Raw genomic sequence first — 27,315 nt, 5'->3', positions numbered from 1 at the left:
GCTTATATTTATATAACTCATATTTACTTGCCATACTAATTACAGATGCCATGTATAGATGTCAGTTTCATCCATTCTTTAAAAAGGATTGCATATCTGGGATATGCAAGTCTAATTCTGAGACTCCCTGTCTAAAACAGAAACTCAGAAATCATCTACGTGTGACGTGGGAATAGGGAGAGTCTGACAATGGAGAATATGCTCTCTTCCCAAGAGAGAAAGATTAGAAGGACATTGACAGCCACACAGCAGATAATACGGTAACAGGACACCTAAGAACCATGGGCAGACTAAAGTATGGTACCCACAGGATGTCTGAGGTTACAGAATTCACTGCTGTAATCACCAGGCAAATTCCTAGTGAGAGAAAAGACACAGTCACTGTCAGATGTTAGACTCACTGTCAGATAAAAGAGACTGACAATCTTGCTAAGGGAAAAGCCCACAGCTTCTGAAATCTTTGAATCCAGTTATGAATTCTGGAAAGACCATTACTTCTCTGATATGATGATTTTGGTCAGCAACCATCATGATAGTGAATCTGTTATTTAATATTGAGACATCCTTGGGTGCCTAATAGCATAAACAATCTCAGTTTAGGAAACCTGAATCCTGGGTGAGATGGGCGAAGGAGTTAGTCACAGAGAAAAGGCAAAACAGGTGTCAGCAGCTGAAAATTCAAGTGGAAGATCTGGCTCAGACACTGAAGGCCATAGAACTCAACCTCATTCTCAGTAGCTAGCAGCTAACCACATCACCTTATCTATGTGTGCTATAAACCCAACCTTACATCACCAGGTGGCCAGCCTCTTCAGCCTCCTATGTGAGTTGAGGTACACTATTAATGGGACTGAGAACAATTAAGCACCAGCCAAGCATTTGACTTCTTCACCTCATCCCTCCGGCAGCATGTCTACGGCAGAGTGTGCTTTGAAAATAGACAGTAATCTCTATATACAGATGTCGGTGCAATGCTAACTTCCCTCACCCCCATTGCAAATGGGAGAAACTCCTACCTAGAATATTAGTCATTCCTGAAGTGTACAAGCTAGGTCGTCCTGAGAATGGGAATGTGCCAGGCCCCATGTTGCAATATTAGGTGTAGCCAGTAGAGGCCGCTCCTGGTCCAAAAAGAAAAGAAGTGGACAAGCACTGGTGGGCATGTTGCTCTTAGCCAGCCTAACAAAAGTCTAACCGGTAGGAAAGGTGTCAGCAGCAAGGGAGATATAGCAGATGACAACTAGTATTCAGATGTAAACCCATCAGAGAAATGGCTATCTGATGGAGGTTAATCCTGTCCATCAAACGTCTGCGAGAACATTGACTCTGAAAGTCGTTGTTCACTTTGGCTAAAGCAGCTTGGTGTCTCCACAATACCTGCATTGCAGTGTGTACTCTCATGTAATGTGTATATGCAATCTCCTGGTTGCATCTTAATCTTATGGGCACTTTTCATTTATCTATAGAATTTTGATATGCATAATACATACAGTAACATGCTTCATAACTGGACCTATTCTATTTGTCCTACAAGGACTGTGCACACTGAAAGACATGCCTTGCTCTTTTGCTTATTGGGTGACTTCCCTCCAATCTGTGGGACCTCCGGTGAGAAAATTGAGTCACACAATCAAAAACCTTGATTCCCACAGTCAAATCTCGGCTCCGTTCTCTAAGATAAAGCTTGGAGGTCAATGCTTTTACAATTATCTCTATTTGGCAGGACATTTAGTTATGAAAGGAGTCTTTCAAATAGATCATATTTTGGAACTTCAAAGATAAAGGGATGTCCAAGCTTGTTTGAGATTGAGTGCCCTAAATGCTCCCACAGCCAACTTGATAAATTACTGACCTCATTTGACCCCCAGCTCTAACCCTTAAAAAAGCTATTCATACCTTACACCTACCCCTAGTTTAATTAAACCACACCTCAAAATGTAGTTTCATGCACCAACTCATCTGCCCCCCTTTTAGAATTTAAAGGTTCCTAAAGCAGCCTTTCAGTCTCCTAGGTGTTGCCTAAATTTCCTTTTAGCCTCGCTTCTCCAGAGCCATAAAGATATTGACAGTGTCACTCAGGACAACCCTTATCTGTTTCTGGACCCTGAGAAACTCAAGCTCTGCTACTTGCGATTTCCAAAGAATTAGCTTTGTTTGTGCATGTATATATAAACTGGTAACCTTGCAGCAAAATAAAGGAGAATTAAGAACATAATTTGAACAACACATCTGTGAACTTGTTCCATAATTCTTAGATTAGAAATTTTCTAAGTTCTCTCACTACCCTGGGGTAACTGACCTGAACCTTACCAGGGAGCCAGTAGTGCTGGACTCTGCTGGATCTCATTAGAAAGGTAAGAGATTCCAACTTCAAGTGACTCGTCCCCTTCTCCTGGCTAAATACAACTTTAGAGGGCCCAGAAAGAAGCCTGTGAATGCTTTGTCTTTTCTTTCCTAATAAGTTTCTTCATTTCTCTTACTATTATATTTTAGAAGTATTTAAATTTATTTCATTAAAAAATTATGTTTTTATTTTTAATCTTCTTAAGTTTATCAATTTTTCTTAACATTCTTGTTGATCAATTATAGATCTCTTGCTCTTTGATCAATATCCTTATGACCTTCTACAATTTTACTTTTTTCTTTCTTTTTAACATTAACTGGCATTTCTATTTCTTTTTTTCTTATCTTTTTACGTATTCTATTAAATTACTACATGTACTTTTAATAATTTTAATTCCTTATCTTTCCTAATTATGTATTCCATGGGCATGGCCTTTGTGGTATGGTCTTTAATTGGTTTTCAGTGTTTCTATATTGTGTTTAGTTAATGTTATCATATTACACTGGTTTGATTTTCATGCTTATTGTGGTAGTAGGTGATATGGGTTGCTCCTCTGTATGATATGAATATGATTTATTACTATTAGTTATTGAAAAAGCTTTTGGCCTATGGCAGAAAAGAATATGGCTAGATGGGTAATCTAGAGATAGAGGAAGAAAGAAGATAGAGTCAGGGAGATGCCAGCAGCTACCAGGGAAGCAAGATGTGAAGTAACAAGTCACAAGTCTAGTGGTAAAATACAGAATAATAGAGATGGGTTAATTTAAGTTGTAGGAGCTAGTCATTAATAAGCCTGAGCCAGTGGGCAAAACTGGAATATGTGGGCAGGAGAGAAAAGTCCAGTTACAAATAGGGGATTGAGTCTTCAAGGTATACTGTTCACTAAAAAGATGTACTAATAAACAAAATACCCAAACTAACAAATGCACAAGAACAAAAAAAGACCTAAAACAATAAAAGACAACATGATGTGTCCAAGATACCATAACACATCCACTGATAAATCAAGAAATAATGGTGTTTGTATACTGAAGTAGCCTTGAGTCACCATTCCACAGAAATACTAGTATGTCCAATCCATGCAGATTGCTTGATGAACTGAGGATAAAAATGGTAAATATACACAGTGGAGTTTTATTAGGCCATAAAGAAGAATTAAAGTATGTCACCTTCAGGGAAATAGATGAAACTGAGATTGCCATATTAAGCAAATAAGACAGACTCAGAAAAACAAACAAACTTGTTTCCTCTCATATGCAGAGCCTATATTTCAAATAATTAAATATATTATATAACATCATATCATATAAAAATAAACAGCAAAGGAATATGTTATAAAAAAAGAGATATAAAGAGAGAGGGACCAGAGAAGATAATGGGAGAAAGATAAATATTATGTTTTCTCTCACATCTATGTCTAATAAAAATGTGATTTCAAAGTCTGTTAAACTATTCCTTCCCCACACAACTGTCAAGGCACACACAGATGTGAGCCTATTCCACCTTGTCTGATGGTCAGAGAGTTTGAGCTTATTTTTGCTCTTTCAAAGTTGTTGACAACAGGTGTGGCCAGAAACGAGAGATTCTGGCCTTGATCGTGGTTAATTAGTATTTTGAGTGCTGAAGTAGATCCATTCCACCTGTCCTAAGGGTCAGAGAACTCAAATCTATGCCTTGTGTCATCCTAATGAAGTCTGTTGCCTCCTTCCACCCCCTTTGGGCTGTATAAGCTTGTGGAAAATTAAACGAGGTAGATTCAGTAGTCCCTGAATGCCCCTCCCAATACTGTCTTGTGTTTCCATCTTATTTCTCCTATATCTCTGTTCCTTTTGTGTAATTATTCCAATGTTCACCCTCCTACCCTGGAACATACAAGTTTATCAAAGCTGGTTTTCTATACACAACTAATTGTTCCAGGGACAATGCTTAAATCGAAGCTTTTTCCCACTCTACCAAATCGTTTTGGTTGCTTCATTTCCGAGGGCCAACTTTACCATTTAAAGCTTAATACTTAGAGAGACATACAGGGGTCCATTTAGCCCAGGTTCAGCATCTGTTGAGGAATTCTGAGGCTACTCCACAAAAATGCAGTATGACTCATGTATCTTATCTTCATTACCATTAGAAGATTCATTTCTCTTAATCTGGCCTTCTTGGAAAGAAGAAATATTTTCAGACTCCATATAAATAGAGAATCAACCATCATCCCATCCCATTGCAATCAATATTGACACCAGGAAGCCACCAAGCTGTGCTCTAGACTGGATATTTGTATTTCTCTAAAAAGCATGAAAATGAACTGAAATAGGGGAAACACAGTACCCAGAACAATCAATAGGTGATGATGTGGTCAGACCCTGAAGCAGAGCAAGCGCCAACTTCTTGTCTCCTGTTCATGGACTAGTTCTAGCATGAAGAAACTGAGAAAGTGCTTCTCTGTTTTAGATTCTCTCGGCACACTGTTAAATACAGAAACTCCTTTCAAAACAGAGAAGAACTACCTTATATTTGACATTTAATGTTTGCAGTCTCTGCATTTACATCTGCCGTATACTGTGCACACTATCGTGTTCACGAGTACCCCGTGGAGTGGGGACTGATTCCTGACTACAGGCGCCTATTACGACTTAGGCTTCTGGGCTTGCAATCATATTGAATGTATGAAGATGGAAATAAAATCGAAAACCTTATTTTTGTACAGTTTTGAAGTTTATACTCAGAACTGAAGCCTCCCCAGCCGTGTGGAGCGCTGTGCAGTGTGTAAATCTGCCTTTACCGTGGATGGGTTGGTACAGTATTTTTGCATCTGTGGGACCTGCTCTTTTGTTTCGTAGTTTGAACTATATATAAACTGTACAATCTGTAAAGTTTTTATAGAATAAATATTCAGCTGTGAAAACTGGTTAAATAAAACTGATATTTCTTTCTTTTTATTTATTTGTTTATTTATTAAAGATTTCTGCCTCCTCCCCGCCACCGCCTGCCATTTCCCTTCCCCTCCCCCGATAAAGTCCCCCTCCCTCATCAGCCCAAAGAGCAATCAGGGTTCCCTGCCCTGTGGGAAGTCCAAGGACCACCTACCTCCATCCAGGTCTAGTAAGGTGAGCATCCAAACTGCCTAGGCTCCCACAAAGCCAGTACGTGCAGTAGGATCAAAAACCCATTGCCATTGTTCTTGAGTTCTCAGTAGTCCTCATTGTCTGCTATGTTCAGTGAGTCCGGTTTTATCCCAGGCTTTTTCAGACCCAGGCCAGCTGGCCTTGGTGAGTTCCCGATAGAACATCCCCATTGTCTCAGTGTGTGGGTGCACCCCTCGCGGTCCTGAGTTCCTTGCTCGTGCTCTCTCTCCTTCTGCTCCTGATTTGGACCTTGAGATTTCTGTCCGGTGCTCCAATGTGGGTCTCTGTCTCTGTCTCCTTTCATCGCCTGATGAAGGTTAATATTCAGGAGGATGCCTATATGTTTTTCTTTGGGTTATCCTTATTTAGCGTCTCTAGGATCACTAATTAGAGGCTCAATGTCCTTTGTTTATGGCTAGAAACCAAATATGAGTGAGTACATCCCATGTTCCTCTTTTTGGGTCTGGCTTACCATTCAATTTTTAATTCAAAACAGTTGTAGCAACTGATCTTATAGTTCCCAATATACCAAATATGTGATTTTTATTTCATATTTCCATTCTCACATGAAGCCTAACTTCATAAACAGCAGTTGGCATTAGCTAGCAAGTTTCCCACAGAATCTTTATGTATCTTTATTTAGAAGATAAATTTTGGGCACATAGGCGGAGTGGCACGCGGCGGCCAGACGCGTAGAGGCGGAGCTGCGCAGGCGGAGCAGCGCAGCGGCCAGAGGCATAGAGGCGGAGCGGCGCACAGTGGCCAGAAGCAGCTGAGCAGCGTGGCGGCCAGACGCGGTGGAGCGGCAAGGCGGCCAGAGGCAGCGGAGCGACACCGCATTCAGGAAGAGGCTTTGGGAGATGCAAGCAGCAGGGTCAGGCATGCAATAAGGAGAGCAGATCGCCCTACTACAATTAAATCAAAGAGGTAGGCCTTTGGTTGGCCAGGTCACTGGCAAACGGGGAGCATGGTCCTGTCCTGAAGACCCTTCGGAGGGGTGAGAGGGTTCTTGGCCTGCAGCAGGAACCAGGAAACAGAGCGAGGGCATTTTGTAAGTGGAGCCCTGGGCCAGCAGGGAAACCTGATCCGGTTTTTAAAAGACCCATTAGATAGGATTAATAGGAGGAGATGGGCAGACGCCAAGGCAAGAACTCACCCAATAATCTGAAAAACAACATGAAAACACCAGAACCCAAGGATCTTACAACAGAAGTATTTGAACAACCTAACACAGAAGAAGTGGAAAAAATTGCCTTTATGACTGCAATAGAGTCCCTTAAACAACATGTAAAAAACGCCCTTATAGAAATGGATGAGAAGTATAACAAAAAGTTTGAAGAAATGAGTAAATATGTACATGATACCCTGGGAAACCAAGAAAAAACGATCAAACAGGTAATGGAAACAGTTCAAGAATTGAAAACTGAAATGAAGGCAAGGAAGAAAATACAAACTGAGGACCAGCCGGATATGGAAAATCTAGGTCAACGAGCAGAGTCTACAGAAACAAGAATAGTCAATAGAATACAAGAGATAGAAGAAAGAATCTCAGATGCTGAGGACACCATAGAAAAAATAAACGAACAGATCAAAGAAAACAGCAAAGCCAACAAATTCTCAACACAAAACATTCAGGAAATATGGGACACAATAGAAGATAAATTTTGTTTTCTTTGCACTTGAACAACTGATTAAATGATGACAAACAGTCTTTTCTCAATGCTTAGAATGTTGACCAGAATTTAATAGTTTAGGATAGAATTGAGTACTTTTTAATATACCATTACCTTTTCTATATTAATTCTTATTTACTATCGCTCAATGTGTTTTTTAAACAAATTTTTATTTTGTATAAAGTGTGTTTGTCTGCATGTATGTCTGTGTACCACATGAATGTCTAGTGCTTAGGGAGGTCTGAAGGTGGTGTTCATCACTTAGAACTGGAATTACAGAGTGTTGTGAGCCATCATCATGTGTGTGCTCGGAATCTAAGCTAAGTCCTCTGAAAAAAAGCAATGACTCTGAACTTCTGGGCCATCTCTCCTGCCCCTGTTACTTAAGATTTTGTTCTTAATTTAGATACAAATGGACTTTTAATCTCATTATGGCTTTGTAAATGTTCAGAAATTCTAGGTGTTTTGGAATGTGTGGAAAAATTCAGTGGCAGATGAGTGTGTCTAACAGTAATTTTCACTTTCACTTGCTGTTGAAAAAAAATTGGAAACAAAGGCTGTACCCATGACCAAAAACTAAAATAAAATTATGAATACCAGATGATAGAATGATCAGAATCTACTCACTTGTTCCTGAGTTCATGAATTAGATTAATTTGAACACTTAGACTTACATAGAAACTGATCAATTTGAGTACATGGAACACAATTCTACATTAGACAAATCAATAGCATGATAAAACATGATAAATAATGTTTTGGTCTTGGTTCTGATCCCTGAGTCACTAAATTTATTCTTTGACATCTGCCAAAACAGATCAAGTTGGAAACAGTAAAATTATGAATGGTCACAACCAAAGAGTGAGCTGTCCTCCCATCTAAATGAGTTATTGATGGACTTTTTTGTATATAATACGTGTACACAGGATGGCCATGTACACAGGAATAATTGTTGTCCTATTAGTTCCTAGATATTAAAAGATTCATCATTATATTGTATACATAAAACTTCACCCATAAATTTAGTTCAGATGTGACACAGTTTTAGGCACAAAGGAAGACCTAAGAGTTTATAGTATAAAATATGAGAATTTTGATAATTACACCAAGTCTTTATATAATAAAGATCTTAATTTATACACATACCAGTTTTTATGTTGTAATTTCATTTAAATTTGCTTCCAAATTTTCCCCATATTCCCAAGGCTCTAAATAGGGAAGCATTTAACAATGTAGGTTATGAATAGGATGCAGTTGGACCTTGGAATGGCCATCCGTGGAGCACAGTAGTTCTTTTTCTGTTCCCAGGCCCTTCAGACAGATATGTGTGTATATAGTACAATGTCCATGTAGATCAACAGGGTGCCAGGATTTAAAACAAAAATATTCAAATCTTCAGAGAGATGGACATTTGAGGCACTCAGAAATTATCATAATCTATATTTATATTAATGAGAGAAGGCTAGGGGAGTTTGAAAAGAACAGTATCATAATTAAAAAGACAGAAAGACACTGAGTTTGTGGTATTGAGTAAGTGAAGTTGAAATAAAGATAATAAAGGGTGTTATTCTATGCCCATAGTGAAAGGTATAGTTTTACCCTTCTCTGGTCTCTTTCATTTCATGTCCTTTTAAAATTAATAATAGCTATACATACATGTATATTTGTAAATACATAAATACATTTCTCTGAGTCTGTAGAAAGTTCCTTATATGCTTCAGGAACTGACCATTTGGTACAGCATACCAAGAAGACTATGTCTCCTGCTCTCAGCTCTCCTTAGTTGCTTTAAAAGAGCTGTTCTTAGAGTTGAAATTATAAAATTTTCTTACAATTACTGAAAAGCACATAGGACATAAAGTAACTACACTGCAAACTTTCAGAAATAAAGACTGCTTAAAAATTCCAGTCTTTCCATTTTCCATTACCTATGTCATATACCATATGACAGTGTGGATGCTAACATATTCCCCACTCTTTGAGAAAAATTCAATAAAAGCCCTAGTCCCTATTTAAACATTCTTTATTAATATGAAGTTTGTAGGCTCCACTTACAATTATTTTAAGGTATTTTGACACAAATATTTCAAATTCTATTTATGTCCTCTAAAATTTATAGCCACAAAGTGCTTCTAAACTCCTTTTCAATGAATAATTTTGAGTAATATCTAATACTAAATGAAAAAGTCTTCTGCATTTTGACTATATTCAAAGATCCTCATAGTTGTATGACAGGTGAAAGACATAATGAGTCCTAAGGTTCTGTTTGTACCTCTGGCGTATGATTTTCAGCAGTGGTTAATCATTCTACATCTAATCAGTACCCTGCTACACTGTCCTTCTTCTTGCACAGTACTCTCACTCCACGTCATGATTCAGCAAAACTCTTACAAAGCAAAATATATTTGTTAAAGAGAAAGTTGATATGATTCTTTTCTTTTCAATTTGCAATTTAGCCTCTTAAGAGTCAAAAATTGGGAAACAATCAATTGTCCTGTTTTTAATGTTGTTTCTCTCTGTGTTACTGTGGGCATAGTATAAGACATCTGACTGTTTCAAGGAATGTCTGATCAGAAAGAGACTTCATGTGCTGGGGTGATGGCTCAGTGGGTAAAGTGCTTGATGTGTAAGTATAAGATCTGAGTTTTGACCACTGGAATTCCTGGAAAACCTGTAGGGTAGCCTGTATCTGTATTCCCCATGTCTCTATAGTGGGATAAGAGACAGACATGGTAGAGTGAGTCCTTGGATGTCCTTGTGGGGGCGCAAGTCTGGCATACTCACTCAGCAGAGAACAGCAAAACATCTATCTCAATCAAGGCAGAAGTTAAGGTGCAAGGACTCTTGAGGTTGTCCTTCAATCTCCATGCTGAGGCATGTGTGTACCCAAAGTCACACACATGTTCATGAATATATTATGCATACTCTGACACAAGCTCTCCTGTCCACATACAAAGATAGGACAAAAGTTTCACAGTGATGACAAAAGTCACCAAGAATATAGAGGCTAATGTATCCTGGTCTAAAAATAGTAACTTATCCAATAATACATATATTGCATAGTTTATTATGATTGAAAGATTCTAAAAAAGTCATATTAAAAGATAAGCTTCTTTATAATGATATATTTAAATTTTTAACTCATGTAAAATAAACAGTTTCTTTCAAACTCAGTGTTACATGTGGTGGACTACCTCTTTAACCTCAGTCCTCCCCATGTCATTGGTTTAACACACAAACAGTTTGAGCTGAAATGATTTATGTTATTATTGTGTTTGGGAATGAGAAAAAAGAAACAGCATTTGTTTATCTAAAAGAATGAGAGGAGATAAATTTCACATGTCAGGTTGTGGATATATGAAGCAAGAGCAGTGGTGTTGGTGTTGCAAGATCCAAGGGTAATGGATGTAAAGTGAGTGGGGACTCAATTGTTTTGTCCAGTCACCTGCTTCTGGGTCTCAGTTTCTTCACGCTAGAACTAGTCCATGAACAGGAGACAAGATGGTTAGGGCTTGGTCTGCCTCAGGGTCTGATCACGTCATCACCTATTGAATATTCTGGGCACCATCTATCCTATTTCACTTTATTTTCCAGCTTTGCAGAAAAATACACTTATCCTGTGTTTACTCTTGCTTGTCATCTTTCTGGTTTCGATGTTGATTGCAATAGGATGATGGTAAATTCTCTATTTATATGTAGTCAGAAAAGATTTCCTTTTTTTCCAATAAGGTCATATTAAGAGAAATGAATCTTCTAAGTGGTAATGAAGATAAGACACATGAGTCATACTGCATTTTGTGGAGTAGCCCCAAAATCTCTCGCTAGATGCTGGACCTGGGCTGAGTGGACTCACTTGTTTCTCTCTCAGTGTTGGCTTTCAGTGGTAAAGTTGGTCCTCGGAAATGACATGACCAAAGTGAAGAGTTATCTAGACGTGGAAAAAAAATTATTTAGCTATTATACACAGAACAATTAGTTGTGTGCTAAAGGGATAGTTTTATAAACTTTGAATTTATTTTTTGTTAGATAAAGACATAAGAGAAAACATAATATTTGTCTTTCTTTCTCCCATTGTCCTCTCTGGTCCCTTCTCTTTAAATATCTTTCTCTACAAGATACTCCTTAGTCTCTTTTATATGATATGATACGTTAGATAATTGGTTCACTTATTTGAAATCAAAATTCTGCATACAGGAGAAAGCAAGTTTGTTTATTTATCTGAGTCTGTCTTATGTGCTTAATATGGCAATCTCAGTTTCATCTATTTTCCTGCAGGTTTTGTACTTTATTCCCTCTTTATGGCCCAATAAAATTCCACTGTGTATATATACCAATGTCCTCTTTAATTCATTCGTCAGTTCATCAAGCAATCACTATGGGTGTACAAGTGCTTCTGTGGAATGCTGACTCAAGGTTACTTCAGTATACAGAGGGGGTGAATTTGAGGGATCATATGGTTGATCTACTTTTATTTATTTATTTTTAATCTCCCTACTGAACTAGAAACGAACTGCAGTAGCTCACAATTGCAATAGTTGGGTATAAGGGTCCCCTGATGCTTGCCAGCATTTTTAATACCCATTTTCCATGGGGTCAGAGGGAATCTCAGTGTAGTTTGGATTTTCATGTCTTTAATGTATAGGGATGGTAAATACATTTTTTAATAAATTTGTCGGGAATTTGTGTTCATTCTTTAAAATCTATTTGGTCAGTTCTATTTCTCTTTCATTAGATACTGTTTGGTATTTAATTTAATGAACTTTTAAATTTTCTGCATCTGAATTGTCTATCGGATGTATACCTGGGGAAGATTTTCTCCCTTTCTGTTAGCCACCCCATTACTCTGCCAGTTATCTCCCTTGCTATGAAAAACTTTTTAAATTTCATCCAATTCCATTTGTCTGTTCTCACCTCATTTTCTAGGCTCTTTGAGTCCTTGAGCCCTTACCTTAATTATTTACTGAAAAGCTTCCCTATAGTTAGTTACTCTATGTAGCAAGTATTAAGGATCTCCTGGAGTGCTGGCTTAGTGGTCATGAATTTAATTTTTACTGGTCTTTGAAAATTTTGTTTTCTCTTGGTTAGGCACTATTGGCTTCAAAGAAATAGTTCTCATACTCCTCTGGATTTTCGGTTTCTTCTCATAGGTCTGATGTTATTCTGATGGATTTGCCTATAAAAGTGAAATGGCAACTTTCAGTTGTAGCTTTTACATTTGGCATCTCAATTACTATGTGTCATGGTCAGGTTCTTGCCTGTTTATGTCTACTGGAGCTTTATATGTCTCTTGTGCTCGAAAGTTCTAGATTTAAATAATTTTCTTTTATAACTTCATTGAGTAGATTTTCTGTACCTTTACTGCTGATTTCAGTTCTTTCTGTCTAATGGAGTCTTAGTTTAGTTCTCTTAATTTCTGGAATGGTACGATCACTGTTGTTTCTCTTCTTCATTCATATCTGAATGTAGCATTTTCACAACTTTGTCTTCAATCTCTGATATTCTATTTTAAGCTTAATATTACCAGTTTTTGTGGATTTTGACTGTGTATTTTATTTTATTACGAGATTGCAATTTGCTTTTTATTCTCAAAGATTGTTTCCTTCTGGAATTTATCCATATTACTGATTTTTCTCCTACACTACTGATAGATGTTTTTTCTTTGTTCAGGAGCTTAATAATTTCATTATCTTTGGATTCATCAGTGTAGGTTTTATAATGTTTTGTGGGTAATATGTTGTCTTTTGCTTTTGTTTTGGTGTTTCTTCCTGTGTTTCTGTGTGTTGAATATTTAGTTTTATTAGGACGCCTTTTTAGTGAGCATTCTGCCTTAAGAACTTAATCCTACTACCATCATGAGCATAAAAATCAAGCTACTGTCACAAAATAACACTAACTAAACACAATATAGAAACACTAAAAATCAACTAATGACTATACCATCAAAAACAATGGCCATGAAATACAATATTAGAAAAAACATATGGGATTAATATTATTTAGAGTAAAAGTATATGCAGTAAGTCAATGGAATAAGTGAAAATGTACAAAAGAGAGAAATAGAAATGTTAGTTACTGTTTAATAAAGGAAAGATAAAAGATTATAGAAGAATATCATAAGGATGTTGCCCAAAGGGTGAGAGATATATACTCATCAACAAAAATGTGTAAGAAAAATAAATAAACCTAATAAGAATGAAAATAAAACATAAACATTCATTTTAAAAATAAAATAAATTAAAATACTACTAATATATAGTAATAAGATAAAGAGAGAAACGAATTAGAAAAGACAAAGCTTTAGTGCTCTTTCTGACCCCTCTAAATTCGTATTTGCCCGGGTGGAGGGGTGGGGGTCACTTTAAGCTGGACTGTCTTGCTTGTCCTACCAGTTAGACTTTGTTTTTAGCCAGCTAAGTGTGACATGCCTACCAGTACTTTTCCACTTCTTTTCTTTGTGGATGAGGAGCTGCCTCTCTTCACTTCACTTAACATTGCAGCATGGGGCCTGGCAGATTCTTTCCCATTCTCAGGCTTCCCTAGCATGTACACTTCAGGAAAGACTAATATTCTTGCCAGAATGTACGACTGGACTCAAGGCTTTCAGGAGCTGTGAGCTTGCCCTTCAGCAAGACTGTCAGTCTCTTTTCTCTGACAAGGAGGCTTAGCTAAGTCTTATGCATCTTCTCTCTGACTAGGAATTTGCTAAGACAAAATGAATACTTACAGCAGTGAGGACCTTATCTTATGACTTCCTGTGGGTCGCATATTTCAGTTACCTGTATTTGTTAGGTATCTTGTTACCCTATCGCTTGCTATGTGACTGTCAATGTCTTTCCAGTCTTTCTCCCATGGAAAGACAGTATAAACTTCATTGTCACACTCTCCTTGTTCCATGTCATATGTAGTGACCTCTGAATTACTGTTTTAGACAGGGAGTTTCAGACTTAGACTTTTGTATCCAAGATATGCCATTCTTTTTAAGAAATGGAAGAAACTGACATCTATATATGACATCTGCAATAAGTCTGGCAAATAAATATGAGTTTGTATAAATATAAGTATCTAGTAAACTACTAAGAAGTCAAAATTTCAATTGCAGACACAGTTGGAAACCCCATGTGTTATTTGCAGAATAATAGCAGAATATTTTGACTTAACACATCAAATTTTATTTAGTTTTTACTTATTTATCTGAATTTCAAATTCTAAAGAAGATAAATGATGGTTTGAAGAGGAAATAGCATACATATGTATATATAAAATATATTAATATATTATGTTTGGCACTTTAGCTTTATCTTATAGTTAAAATCTCATATTAATTATATTCAATATGCCATGTTAATATAACATATAAAATAAAATGTACATGATTTTATATAATATGTATCCTATATATAAAATGTTATAAAAATTCTCAATAACACAGAAGTTTAATGCAGTTAAGCTATGGGTGGCTTATAAAGAATAAAACACATAGGAGTACATTTATATGTGTTAGGTTGTTTATAATCAAAATATATATTTTTCCTATTCTTTATAATCAAAACGAACTGACATTCTTAGAAATTGCCCTATTTATACCAAAGTTCTTAAAACAAAATCGCAAGTTTAAAATATTTATATTCTATTATAATAGAAGCTTAACTTTTTTTTGTTAAAATTTTCCCACATATAAAACGTTTAAGGGCATTTAAATTTCTGTTTGGGCTGAAACCTTTTTAAAGCCCATTTTTGTAGCTCTGTTTAAATGGAGCTATTATACAAGTGGGTTGCACTTGTGTATGAGGCAAAGAAAACTTATTAATGGTCATTGGTGTTTTAAGGAGAAACTTTTAAGAAATGTAAAATTTCAAAGATTTTAAATTTATCTCCAAAACAAATGGATATATAACTGGATGAAAAATAAACACCATTGCATAGTTATAGCTTACACTTTTACCTAATTTTTTGTATACTTATTGTAGTCTATGATTCAAGGCTGCAAAACTTGAAAGGTTTTTGAGTGGTGTCATCCACCAAAATTTATTAAGAATCACTTTTCAAGGCGCACATGTCTGTTTTATCCAGCACCACTATCTGAGAATCCCAGCTGGGTTCTGAATTGTCCCAGCTGAAATGACCACTCCCGTGGTGTGCAGTATGTACAACTATGTACTGTGTCAAGATGTGGTGCCTTGTGGGTCCAATTCCCCCTGAAAGATGTTCTATTACATCATAAATCCTTCTCCTGGGGACCATTTTGTCTTCTGGCTGTCCTGTAACCACAGCCGTTTTTTCTCCATGTTCAACATTCCTAGGGATAACCTAATTTATTGAGGTCTGTTGTTTCAATAGTCTGATAGCCCAAGAAGGACAAAAGCATCTTTGTAGAATATCCTAGTTTCTTCAAGCCTGTAATAATAGCTCATTGTTTCTTGTGTTGTGTGATCAAGTAGATGCTTCATCATAGCAAAAAGCTTTGTAAATTAAACACACATAGGCTCAGGCATGAGGTTAGGTCTGGGAAGGACTGGCCCATGCCTGCAACCAAAAACAGAAAATAAATTACAATAGGTTGTGGAAGTTGAGTCATCTTAAGTTGGCATTTTCAGGGGAGCATACACAGTGAACTTTTATATTTTATGAGTAATTAAAATCCTACACATATTTTTGAACACTTTATATCTTAGGTGGAAACCCTAGGCAAATGGGGTCCTGAGAAAAGCAGGCCTCTTTACTAAAAGGGCCCACCCTGGAGGAGGGAGGGCAAGTGTTATAAGGAGAGGACAAATAAAAGTCCCTGCCTGCCAGTTGCCAGGCTCTGCTGCTGGGCTCAGCCTGCTCTTATTCTGAAGAGAGTTCTTACTTCCATGGCCTCTGAAATGAAACTTTTGGCTGCTCTCTGTGTTGTGTGTTCTTCACTTTGGAATGCAGAATAAACAAGACTGAAGCTAGAATTGAGACTAGGGGGAACTGGAGACCTGCTGCAGGACATCTGGTGCTCAATACAGGTCCACTTTCTTTAGCTTAGATGGCAGAGAAAGGCATTCTCCTCAGAACACCCTTGGCAAGGACTCTGCTTCGGCTGGCACATACATCCTTTCACTTCTTTCCTACCTCCTAAGAGTAATGAAAAATTTCCTTTTGTTGCTTTTTCTACTCTGAGAATCATTTAGCTTAAGTGGCTCTTCTCTCTCCTGCCCCTCTCCTCTGTCACTGCTTGTATCCCCGGTTTAATTGCCACTGCCACCGAGCCTGTTGGTTTCATTCTTTTCTTTGACCCAGAAGAGCTGAAAGGGCAGCTGTGTCTGGTTTGTTGCTTCTGTGACCATTATCGGAAACTTGGAATGGTCAAAAACCTTGTTTTCAGCTGTTTCCCACAGTAAAAGCCTTTTGCTTGCTCTTATATGTCCTGGAAAGACATTGGAGTCCCTGAGGTGATTATTCGGCAGTGGCACTTGGCTGTCTGGGGAAGGTGCAAGACTTTAAGGATGAGTTTAGAGGATCATTGTTCTGAGGGCTGGAGAACAGGATGTCTTTTTAACCAAGCAGCCTTCTTTTCTTATGACACCTCAGAATAGCCTCGGAAAACATGAAAACTGTTGACAGGGAGTGACCCTAAACCACCATCATCCATTTTATGGGGATCTTCATCCCTATTGCTTGGATTCTTTGGCTGTCTTTTAAAAATATTTTTAAAATTATTATTACTATTGTTGTTATATTATGTGCGTGTTTGCATGTACATAATGTTTGTGGGGGTACATATGTCATGGCAATCATTGAAAGCTATGAATACAATTCTGCAAATTGGTTTATTGCTCCCACCTTCATGTGACTTTGGGGGATCAATCTCAGGTCCTAAAACTTGCACAGAAAGTGCCTTTACAGGCCAAGCCACCTCATAGACAGATGCATTTTGCATTTTGAATGAGCTCCGGGCCCTTACATATGAGGCATGTACTATGCCACTGAGTCATGCTCCCAGCTTGTGTGCACTCTTCAAAAACCCTATATGAAGTCCTTACCCTAAACAAAGCAGGGACTCTGAATCAGTTGTTTGCTGACTGGCACCAGCTGTGTTTTCAGGAAATCAGCAAGCTCAAACACCAGGCTTAATTGAAAAGGGGCCACAAATATCTGGGAGAAACTCCTTGAATATAGATAGAGCTTAGGATCTAACTGGGCTGGTTTATGTCTAGGGGACAGCCTAAGTGTAAAGGGGACATTTGAAAATGGTTGGCATCTGGAAAGGATGCCCCAGAGATTGGTCACTGTTTAATCACTAGATGAGAATTCCCTGGTGATACCTAAAGAAACGCATGACTGCCCTCTGGAGCGTAGAGGATGCATAGGTAAAAAGAGGGACACCCCATCTGAGATGTGTCTTAGCTTTCTGATTCATATTCCTTCTGTTGGGGAATCAGATTCACCTCCATGTCATCAAATGCCCCCCCCCGACTGCATCCTAAAGAAGTGTGCTTTAATTAAAGTAGGGGTAGGTGTAGGGTATTAACATCCATTTTTAGGGTTAGAACTGGTGGTCAACTGAGGTCAACACTTTACCAAGTTGGCTGTGGGAGCATTTAGGGCACTCAATCTCAAACGAGCTTGGACATCCCTTTATCTTTGATGTTCCAAAATGTGATCTATTTGAAAGACTCCTTTCCTAACTAAATGTCCTGCCAAATAGAGATAATTGTAAAAGCATTGACCTCCAAGCTTTATCTCAGGGAATGGAGCCGAGATTTGACTGTGGGAATCAAGGTTTTTGATTGTGTGACCGGAGATCCCACAGATTGGAGGGAAGTCACCCAATAAGCAAAAGAGCAAGGCATGTTTTTCAGTGTCCACAGTCCTTGTAGGACAAATAGGTCCAGTTATGAAGCATGTTACAGTATGTATTATGCATATCAAAACTCTATAGATAAATGAAAAGTCATCTGCCTGACCACTCATAGATATATGTGCCCATAAGATTAAGATGCAACCAGGAGATTACATATACACATTACATGAGAGTACACACTGCAATGCAGGTATTGTGGAGACACCAAGCTGCTTTAGCCAAAGTGAACAACGATTTTCAGAGTCAATGTTCTCGCAGATGTTTTCTGGACAGGATTAACCTCCATCAGATAGCCATTTCTCTGATGGGTTTACATCTGAATACCAGTTGTCACCTGGTATAACTCCCATGCCCCTGACACTTTTCCTACTGGTTAGTCTTTGTTGTTCAGCCAGTTAAGAGCAACATGCCCACCAGTGCTTGTCCACTTCTTTTCTTTTTGGACCAGGAGCGGCCTCTATTGGCTACACTTAGTATTGCAACATGGGGCCTGGCAGATTCCCACTCTCTGGATTCCTTAGCTTGTACACTTCAATAATTTTGCTTCAAAACTCTATGATTACAAAGGATGGGAATGTAAAAGAGTTAAATTTCTTTGGTGGTTTCTTATAAAAAATTTAAAAAATATCTCCATTATCTCTTAGTAAATTATATTCCTGGACATCATATTAGAATAATATAAATACATAAAAATACTTGTGTAGACCCCCCCCCCCCAAAAAAAAAGAAAAAAAAGAATGTTTCTCCCGTTTGCAGTGGGGGTGAGGGAAGTGAATACTGCACCAACATCTCTATTTAGAAACTACTCTCTATGTTCAAAGCACACTCATCTGTAGACATGCTGCTGGAGGGATGAGGTGAAGAAGTCAAATGCTTGGCTGGTGCTCAATTGTTCTCAGTCCCATTAATAGCGTACCTCAACTCACATAGGAGGCTGAAGAGGCTGGCCACCTGGTGATGTAAGGTTGGGTTTATAACACACATAGATAAGGTGATGTGGTTAGCTGTTAGCTACTGGGAATGAGGTTGATTTCTACGGCCTTCAGTGTCTGAGCCAGATCTTCCACTTGAATTTTCAGCTGCTGACACCTGTTTTGCCTTTTCTCTGTGACTAACTCCTTTGCCCATCTCACTCAGGATCCAGGTTTCCTGAATTGTGAATGTTTACTGTTATTAGGCACCCAAGGATGGATCAATATTAAATAACAGGCTCACTATCATGATGGTTGCTGACTTAAGTGATCAAATGAGAAGTCATGGTCTTTCCAGAATTCACAACTGGATTCAAGGCTTTCAGGAGTTGTGGGCTTTTATCTGACAGTGACCCTAAGGTATGGCTTCTGTGTCATTTCTCTCACTAGGAATTTGCCTGGTGGGTGGGTACAGCAGTGTATACTCTAACCTCTGACTTCCTGTGGGTACCATACTTTAGTCTGCCCATGGTTCTTAGGTGTCCTGTTACCCTATCACTTCCTGTGTGACTGTCACTGTCCTTCCAATTTCTCTTTCTTGGGAAGAGAGCACATTCTTTATTGTCAGACTCTCCCTACTCCCATGTTACAAGTAGGTGACTTCTGAGTCTCAGACTTAGACTTCCATATCATAGATATGCTATCCTTTTGAAAGAATGGATGGAACTGACATCTATACATGGCATCTGTAATTAGCCTGGCAAGTAAATATGAGTTTATATAAATATAAGTATCTAGGAAACTACCAAGATGTCTTCATTTTAATTGTAGATACAAATGGAAATCTGAAGAGATTTATGTATTATTTTCAGAATTTTATCAGAATACTTTGACCTAAAACATCAAATTTTATTTGGTCTTCACTTATTTATATCAAGATAAAAAACTAAAGAAGATAAAGTGATGATTTGAACACAAATAATAGCATAAATAGATGTCTGTTGTTATATAAATCTTACTAACATAGATGTTTAATATAGTTGTGCCACAGAAGGCTTATAAAGAAGAAAGTCCATAGGAATAAATTTATATATGTTAAGTTTGTTATCTTCAAAAGGTTATTTAAAGAATTTTTCCTATTCTTTCCCTTTAAAGCAGGTTGCATTCTTAGAACTTGATCTATTTTTACCAAAGTTTAAAGCAAAACACCAAGTTTATACTATTTATGTTCTATTATAATTGATGTTTAAAATTTTATCTTAAAATATTCATAACTTAATAAAGTTAACAATTATTTAAGTTTCTATTTGAGTTGAAATATTGTCCATTTTTATTACTCTGATTAAATGGAGCTATTATATAAGTAGGTTTTAATTGTGTACCAGGCAAAATGAAAACATTTTAGTTGTAATTGAAACTCTTTAAAAAACATAGGAAATTTAAAATTTCGAACATTTTAAATTTAGCTCCAAATAAATAAATAAATGCTTTTGCATAATTGCAGTGCTAACTTTTACCAAATTGTTGTATTTTTATTGTAGCCTATGATTCAAAGAATGCAAAATTTAATATGTTTTATTAGCTGGTGTCATCTATTTAAAATTGTTAAGAATCCTTTTCATGGGGCACATGTCTATTTTACCCAGCACCACCATCCTTATGTACTCCTTAGTTGCACCAACTGAAATGATTACTATTCCTGATTATTACTTGTAATGAATAAACAATAAAGTCAATTCTGTATCATCTAGTATAAATTCAATAGTTTCAGTATGCAAAAAACCTTCTTTCTGCTTATTGAAATCCAATAACTTTTGAAAGAAGTTCTGGAAAATTTAATAATACCATGAGAATAGCATATAATTTTGACTTTTGGACAGAACCATAAGGACTTTGAGCCAACTTACTTAAGTTTCTTCATGTCTAACCTGCCTTTCCTGACTTACTTGCATCAGGATAGAATGTAGGGACTACAGATATTGGTGTTCCCCATACAATGTAAGGAAAATCTAGTTATTTCTTTTTTAAATTCAACTCTCTTGTCTTTGGCATATTTGATGTTAATCTTTCCCAAAAAAATTCTTCAAACTCTTTGCCAATGTTTGTTTTCTGACCACAATGAGTCAATTTCATCACAAGAAAAAAACTACAATTTCTTATGGGTCTATTCCTGCAACTCAGAACATTTCCAAGTAAGTTTATAATTTTTTAATTTTTTTATACTGCTAACATGGTACAAATATCCATTCTAAGATGTTATCTTCCCTCTTCTAAAATCCCTCTTGGAGAACTCATAGAAGGTCAAATAACCAAAATGCAATGAAACTCTGGATCCAAATGATTCAAATGTATATCCTGTAATTTCTTTTCCAACAAAGCTAATTTTCTCTCATTTCAGCTCATTATTCTCTGAGATTATTTAAGTCCTTGTCACTTTTCAATGTTTGGAATAAATTACTTATTTCTGGATTTCTTACTCCAATAGTGGATTGTAGATAGTCAATGTCTCCCAGTCGTTGGAAGTCATTAAGAATCTGCAGCTGATCTTTTCTAATTTGTACATTTGGGGGTATAATTTTTTATAGACCCACTTTATATCCTTAGTAACTAATAGAATCTCCTCCTTATATTTTTTCAGGACCAATTTGTAATCCCCAATAATGCAAAATGTTCTTTAATTCTCTAGGGTATCTACATTTTAATCTGCTAGTAAAATATCATCCACATAATGACAAACTATTAATTGAGCTTGCATATCATTTCCAATGGCTGACATACAATATTTTGGCACAGGGTGGGGGTATTTAACATTCCCCTATGAGAGAGTCAGCCAGTAGGGGCACATACATTTATCCCAGCATGTGGGAGGTAGAGGCATGGACCTCTGTGAGTTTAAGGCTAAACTGGATACATGAGATTGAACCTGTCTAAAAAGAAAACAGGCAAGTAGCGGTGGCCCACACTATTAATCTCAGCACCGGAAGTGATAAGGCTGGGTGGAAAGAATAACGCTGGCTGAGGTTTCAGTCTGAAGTTTCGTAGAATCAGTATTCAGTTTTAGGACTTGCAGAGATAGGGTACCCCATTTGGCCTCAGGATTTCATGGAGGTAGGACTAGTGGCTGGGTGCTCTCCTTCTCTGATTATTTCAGCATTCATCCCCTAATTTCTGACTCTAGGTTTTTCTTGTTAAGATCAGTTAGAAATAATGCTACAACTGCCTCCTCCTTTCTGCTGTCTGACCATTAGACAGTCAATAGTAGGGCATAAATAGTAGGCATACAGCAGTATTGTTTAACCATTGCTCAGACAATAGCACTAGTTAATCATTTGCTAGGGAGTAGAAATGGTTAAAGATTAGCCAGGATGTAGGAATGGCTAACCACCAGAATGGGAGTGCCACTAGTTAGTCTCTAGACAGGAAGGTGATATATGATGTTTCCCAACTTCCACTTTAGGGCAGCAGCACCAGAAGATTCAGGACGTGCTTAGGCAGAGGATTGAAAAGCCATGAGTTCCAAACAGCAGTTTGTCAAACTAAACGATGGCCACTTCATTCCTGCCTTGGGTTTTGGCACCTATAAACCCCAAGAGGTAAGTACGTTCAGTCTAAACCTATTCCATTTACAGGAAGGCAGATAGTGAGGCTTGGCCTACATCAGGGCTTGATTGAGTCCCAACCTGTTTATTATTCCTATTAAAAAGAGGTTGCAGCAGTAGCTGCAATTGGTGGTTGTGGGTAGGAGACTAATCTGTTTCCCTAGATAGGCTGAGTCAGAATTCTATCAGAATAGGGTCTTATGTATATTTGTACTTCTTATTGTGATCCAGCAGAGAGAAAGGCTTAATGGAGAACAAAGGGAAGGCCTAACTCTTTGAACAGTTTCTTTGAGAGTGGGTGTTAGTGTTTTATGTGATGGAAGTACAGGGTATATGACTCAGAGGCCTTTCGACATTTACTATAATTTAGTCAGGGACTTCAGGGGTAGGGAGAAAGATTGTTTAAGTTCCTTGGTTATTTTTTGCTAGAGGTGAGGCTCTCTGGTCTTGGCTGAATGTGGCTGTTTTTTTTTTTCTCTTTCTTTTCTTTAGAATTGTTCTTCTGGTACAGACCTGCTTATGAGTTTACTGTTCTGGTTTGGAATCTGTCAGTTCTAAGAGTGAACTCTGCATGAATCTTCAGGCTTTGAGCTCTGGGCTTAAAGGGACATATCCATGACTTAAAAATTCTAGGCACTATGCTTTTCCTATGTCTATGTTTCTCAGCTGGATAGAAGAAATGAAAGTCAACAGATTGCCTATCAGTGTTCTTGGTTGCAGTGAGAGGGACTCTCTGTTCATGTCTACAATCCACAGCTTGATATTTCCTTTTAAGAATGCAAGATCCATGGAAATCAGTGGTAACTCAGGGTGTCTGCCAGTAGTATTGCATGGTACATGTATTTGAGGGCTACTTCAGTTTTGTTTTTGGGTAAACTCTGCACCACACAGTGAATGCAGCAGTAGAACTAAATAAGTTCCCCATGTGCAAATTCTGAACTGTAGGAAACTTACTGGAATTTATTTTTTTTTAATTTATTTATTTATTAAAGATTTCTGTCTCTTCCCCTGCACCGCCTCCCATTTCCCTCCTCCTCCCCCAATTAAGTCCCCCCCAGCCCGAGAAGCAATCAGGGTTCCCTGTCCTGTGGGAAGTCCAAGGAACCCCTACCTCCATCCAGGTCTAGTAAGTTGAGCATCCAAACTGCCTAGGCTCCCACAAAGCCAGTGCGTGCAGTAGGATCAGAAACCCATTGCCATTGTTCTTGAGTTCTCAGTATTCCTCATTGTCCGCTATGTTCAGAGAGTCCGGTTTTATCCGAGGATCTTCCAGACCCAGGCCAGCTGGCCTTGGTGAGTTCCCAATAGAACATCCCCATTGTCTCAGTGTGTGGGTGTACCCCTCGCAGTCCTGAGTTCCATGCTCGTGCTCTCTCTCCTTCTGCTCCTGATTTGGACCTTGAGATTTCAGTCCTGTGCTCCAATTTGGGTCTCTGTCTCTGTCTCCTTTCATCGCTTGCTGAAGATTAATATTCAGGAGGATGCCTATGTGTTTTTCTTTGGGTTCTCCGAATTTAGCTTCTCTAGGATCACTAATTATAACCTCAATGTCTTTGGTTTATGGCTAGAAACCAAATATGAGTGAGTACATCCCATGTTCCTCTTTTTGGGTCTGGCTTACCTCACTCAGGATAGTGTTTTCTATTTCCATCCATTTGTATGCAAAATTCAAGAAGTCTTTGTTTTTTATTGCTGAGTAGTACTCTAATATGTATAAATTCCATACTTTCTTCATCCATTCTTCCATTGAAGGGCATCTAGGTTGTTTCCAGGTTCTGGCTATCACAAACAATGCTGCTATGAACATTGTAGAGCATATACTTTTGTTGTATGATAAGGCCTCTCTTGGGTATATTCCCAAGAGTGGTATTGCTGGGTCCAGGGGTAAGTTGATCCCGAATTTCCTGAGAAACCGCCATACTGCCTTCCAAAGTGGTTGCACAAGTTTGCATTCCCACCAGCAATGGATGAGTGTACCCCTTTCTCCACAACCTCTCCAACAAAGGCTATCATTGGTGTTTTTGATTTTAGCCATTCTGACAGGTGTAAGATGGTATCTTAAAGTTGTCTTGATTTGCATTTCCCTGATCGCTATGGAAGTTGAGCATGACCTTAAGTGTCTTTTGGCCATTTGAAGTTCTTCTGTTGAGAATTCTCTGTTCTTCTCAATGCCCCATTTTATAATTGGGTTGATTAGCCTTTTACGGTCTAGTTTCTTGAGTTCTTTATATATTTTGGAGATCAGACCTTTGTCAGTTGCGGGGTTGGTGAAGATCTTCTCCCAGTTGGTGGGTTGCCTTTGTGTCTTAGCGACAGTGTCCTTTGCTTTACAGAAGCTTCTCAGTCTCAGGAGGTCCCATCCCCATCAAAATCCCATCAAAATTCTTCACAGATCTGGAGAAGACAATAATCAACTTTATATGGAAAAACAAAAAACCCAGGATAGCCAAAACAATCTTATACAACAAAGGAGCGTCTGGAGGCATTACCATCCCTGTCTTCAAACTCTACTACAGAGCTACAGTATTGAAAACAGCTTGGTATTGGCATAAAAACAGAGAAGTCGACCAATGGAATCGTATAGAAGACCCTGACATTAACCCACAAACCTATGAACACCTGATTTTCGATAAAGGAGCTAAAAGTATACAATGGAAAAAAGAGAGCATCTTCAACAAATTGTGCTGGCAAAGCTGGTTGTCAACCTGTGGAAGAATGAAAATAGATCCCTATCTATCACCATGCACAAAACTCAAGTCCAAATGGATTAAAGACCTCAATATCAGTCTGAACACAGTGAACTTACTGGAATTTATAATATATCCTTATGATTGGGGCAAAGAGGACCTGGTAACCATAAGTGTGAATTATTAGTCTTCATTAATGCATGTTGGGTTTAGAGCATGGTCTCCAGAACTGAAACTATCAAGGTGTACTTAACCTGGAGGGACTTTCTTGTTTGTAAACTTCCTGAATCATTTAAATTCTGAGACAATAGACCACTTCCCTTGTCTTCAAACTCATATATTTCCTTCCTATTAGAATTATGCATATTTACAAAGATAAATCTGGAGATATATACAAGATTAGTTACTTTTACAAAGTGACAGAAAGAAAAACAGCAACAGGTCTCAAGGCTCCTGTTAAACCATCAGTGTTGGTAGCTCACAGAGTGATTTTTATTCTTAGCTAAGTCAGAGCTGGGATTCAGAGAAGGTGGTACAAGGCAGAATTTTATTCACTGTGTTTTATTATGGAAAAAGGGCAGAAATTACTAAAATACTCAAAAGGCAGTCTGATTTTTTTCCTTTATGTATATGTTGTATAACTATATGTATTTGTGTATTTGTGCATGCCAGAGGTCAAAGTCTTCCTCCACTACTCTTACTTTATTTTTGTGAGGTAGGGTGTCCCACTGAGTCTTGAACTCAGTGATTCAGCTAGAAAGGTAACCCAGTGACATGCTGGATTCAAGGATCAAAGGACTAGGCTCTTGCCTTGTAGTCTGATGATAATTTTGAAAGAACAAATTTTTTCTTGTCTAGCAAAGCCCCATCTAAACTCACTCAGAAGATGTATCTCTAAATACCTGTTTTGTTTGCTACTCTAGGTTCACAAGAGCAAGTCACTGGAGGCTGCCAACTTAGCTATAGGTGTTGGGTTCCGCCATATTGATACTGCTTATGCATATCAAGTAGAAGAGGAGATAGGACAGGCCATTCAAAGCAATATTAAAGCTGGCGTAATAAAGAGAGAAGACATGTTCATCACTACAAAGGTAGAGTTTTTATAGCATGCAAGAGGGCAAATTATTGAAAGATATATAAAAATGTTAAAATTATATTACTTGATGAAAAGCTGGTTAAAGGTGTCAGTTGTATAAATGGGTGAGAGAAAGTAATGGTAGAGTATAATCTTTTTTTAAAAAAATATTTATTTATTTATTTAGTATGTATACAATATTCTGTCTGTGTGTGTGTCTGCAGGCCAGAAGAGGGCACCAATCCTCATTACAGATGGTTGTGAGCCACCATGTGGTTGCTGGGAATTGAACTCATGACCTTTGGAAGAGCAGGCAATGCTCTTTACCACTGAGCCATCTCTCCAGCCCCTAGAGTATAATCTTTATGAAATTAATTTAGCTATTAGACTTTATTACTAGTATGTGTTTTATTTCTTGAGTAACTCCTTTTCATTGTTCAATAAATGAGCTAACCATAACAAAAACATGTAACTGATTTCACACTGTTAAGTATGAGTAACACAAATCTTGTGTTAAAGTGAATGATTACAATTTTCCTTCAAGTACAAAAATAATTCAGTATTAGGATAAATAAGTTGCATGTTTGGGCAATCTATTAACTGATCACAACTTCCATTCTTCACCGTCTGCAGCTCTGGTGTACTTTCTTTCGTCCAGAGCTGGTCCAGCCTGCTTTGGAAAAATCACTGAAGAAGCTTCAACTGGACTATGTTGACCTTTACATTATGCACTACCCAGTGCCAATGAAGGTAGCAATTTCTTTGTCAAATGAACATATTTTTCATGTGGGCATGGATATCATTTGGATCATTGAGACAAGTTTCTATTATAATTTCATATAAATTTATGCTACTAAACTTTTGAGTAGGTTTCACAAAGGGTTTACAGGATTATGAAATGAAGTAATCAAGAAACGATCAGAGCTGGGTGGTGGTGGCGCACGCCTTTAATCCCAGCACTTGGGAGGCAGAGGCAGGCGGATCTCTGAGAGTTCGAGACCAGCCAGGTCTACAAGAGCTAGTGCCAGGACAGGCTCCAAAACCACAGAGAAACCCTGTATCGAAAAAAGAAAAAA

At 37.8% G+C, this 27,315-nt stretch overlaps 2 protein-coding genes across 6 annotated transcripts in view; both read left to right on the top strand.

Annotated features, from left to right (window-relative positions):
• The window catches only part of LOC142848368 (aldo-keto reductase family 1 member C13-like), a 97,147-nt gene that overhangs the window by 61,662 nt on the left and 8,170 nt on the right, over positions 1–27,315 (top strand). For 2 of the 5 annotated variants that reach the window (XM_075970283.1, XM_075970287.1), the window contains exons 2-4: positions 22,336–22,471; positions 26,088–26,255; positions 26,873–26,989. In XM_075970283.1, coding sequence (XP_075826398.1) covers positions 22,388–22,471; positions 26,088–26,255; positions 26,873–26,989 — 369 coding nt within the window. In that variant the 5' untranslated portion in view covers positions 22,336–22,387. Of the gene's footprint in view, positions 1–15,983; positions 16,130–22,335; positions 22,472–26,087; positions 26,256–26,872; positions 26,990–27,315 lie in introns of those variants that run through there. The other 3 variants (XM_075970286.1, XM_075970285.1, XM_075970288.1) reach the window with 3 other exon arrangements.
• Positions 16,083–27,315, top strand: part of LOC142848369 (aldo-keto reductase family 1 member C13-like) — a 59,642-nt gene continuing 48,409 nt past the window's right edge. Inside the window, exon 1 of the mRNA XM_075970290.1 lies at positions 16,083–16,129. The gene's annotated coding sequence lies outside the window, so the exon portion shown is untranslated. The remainder of the gene's footprint in view (positions 16,130–27,315) is intronic.

The sequence above is a fragment of the Microtus pennsylvanicus genome, chromosome 4 (genome assembly GCF_037038515.1).
Source record: "Microtus pennsylvanicus isolate mMicPen1 chromosome 4, mMicPen1.hap1, whole genome shotgun sequence".
NCBI classification, from domain to species: Eukaryota; Metazoa; Chordata; class Mammalia; order Rodentia; family Cricetidae; genus Microtus; species Microtus pennsylvanicus.
Note: the sequence above shows the minus strand (reverse complement) of the source record. Positions and strands in the feature narration are given on the sequence as shown.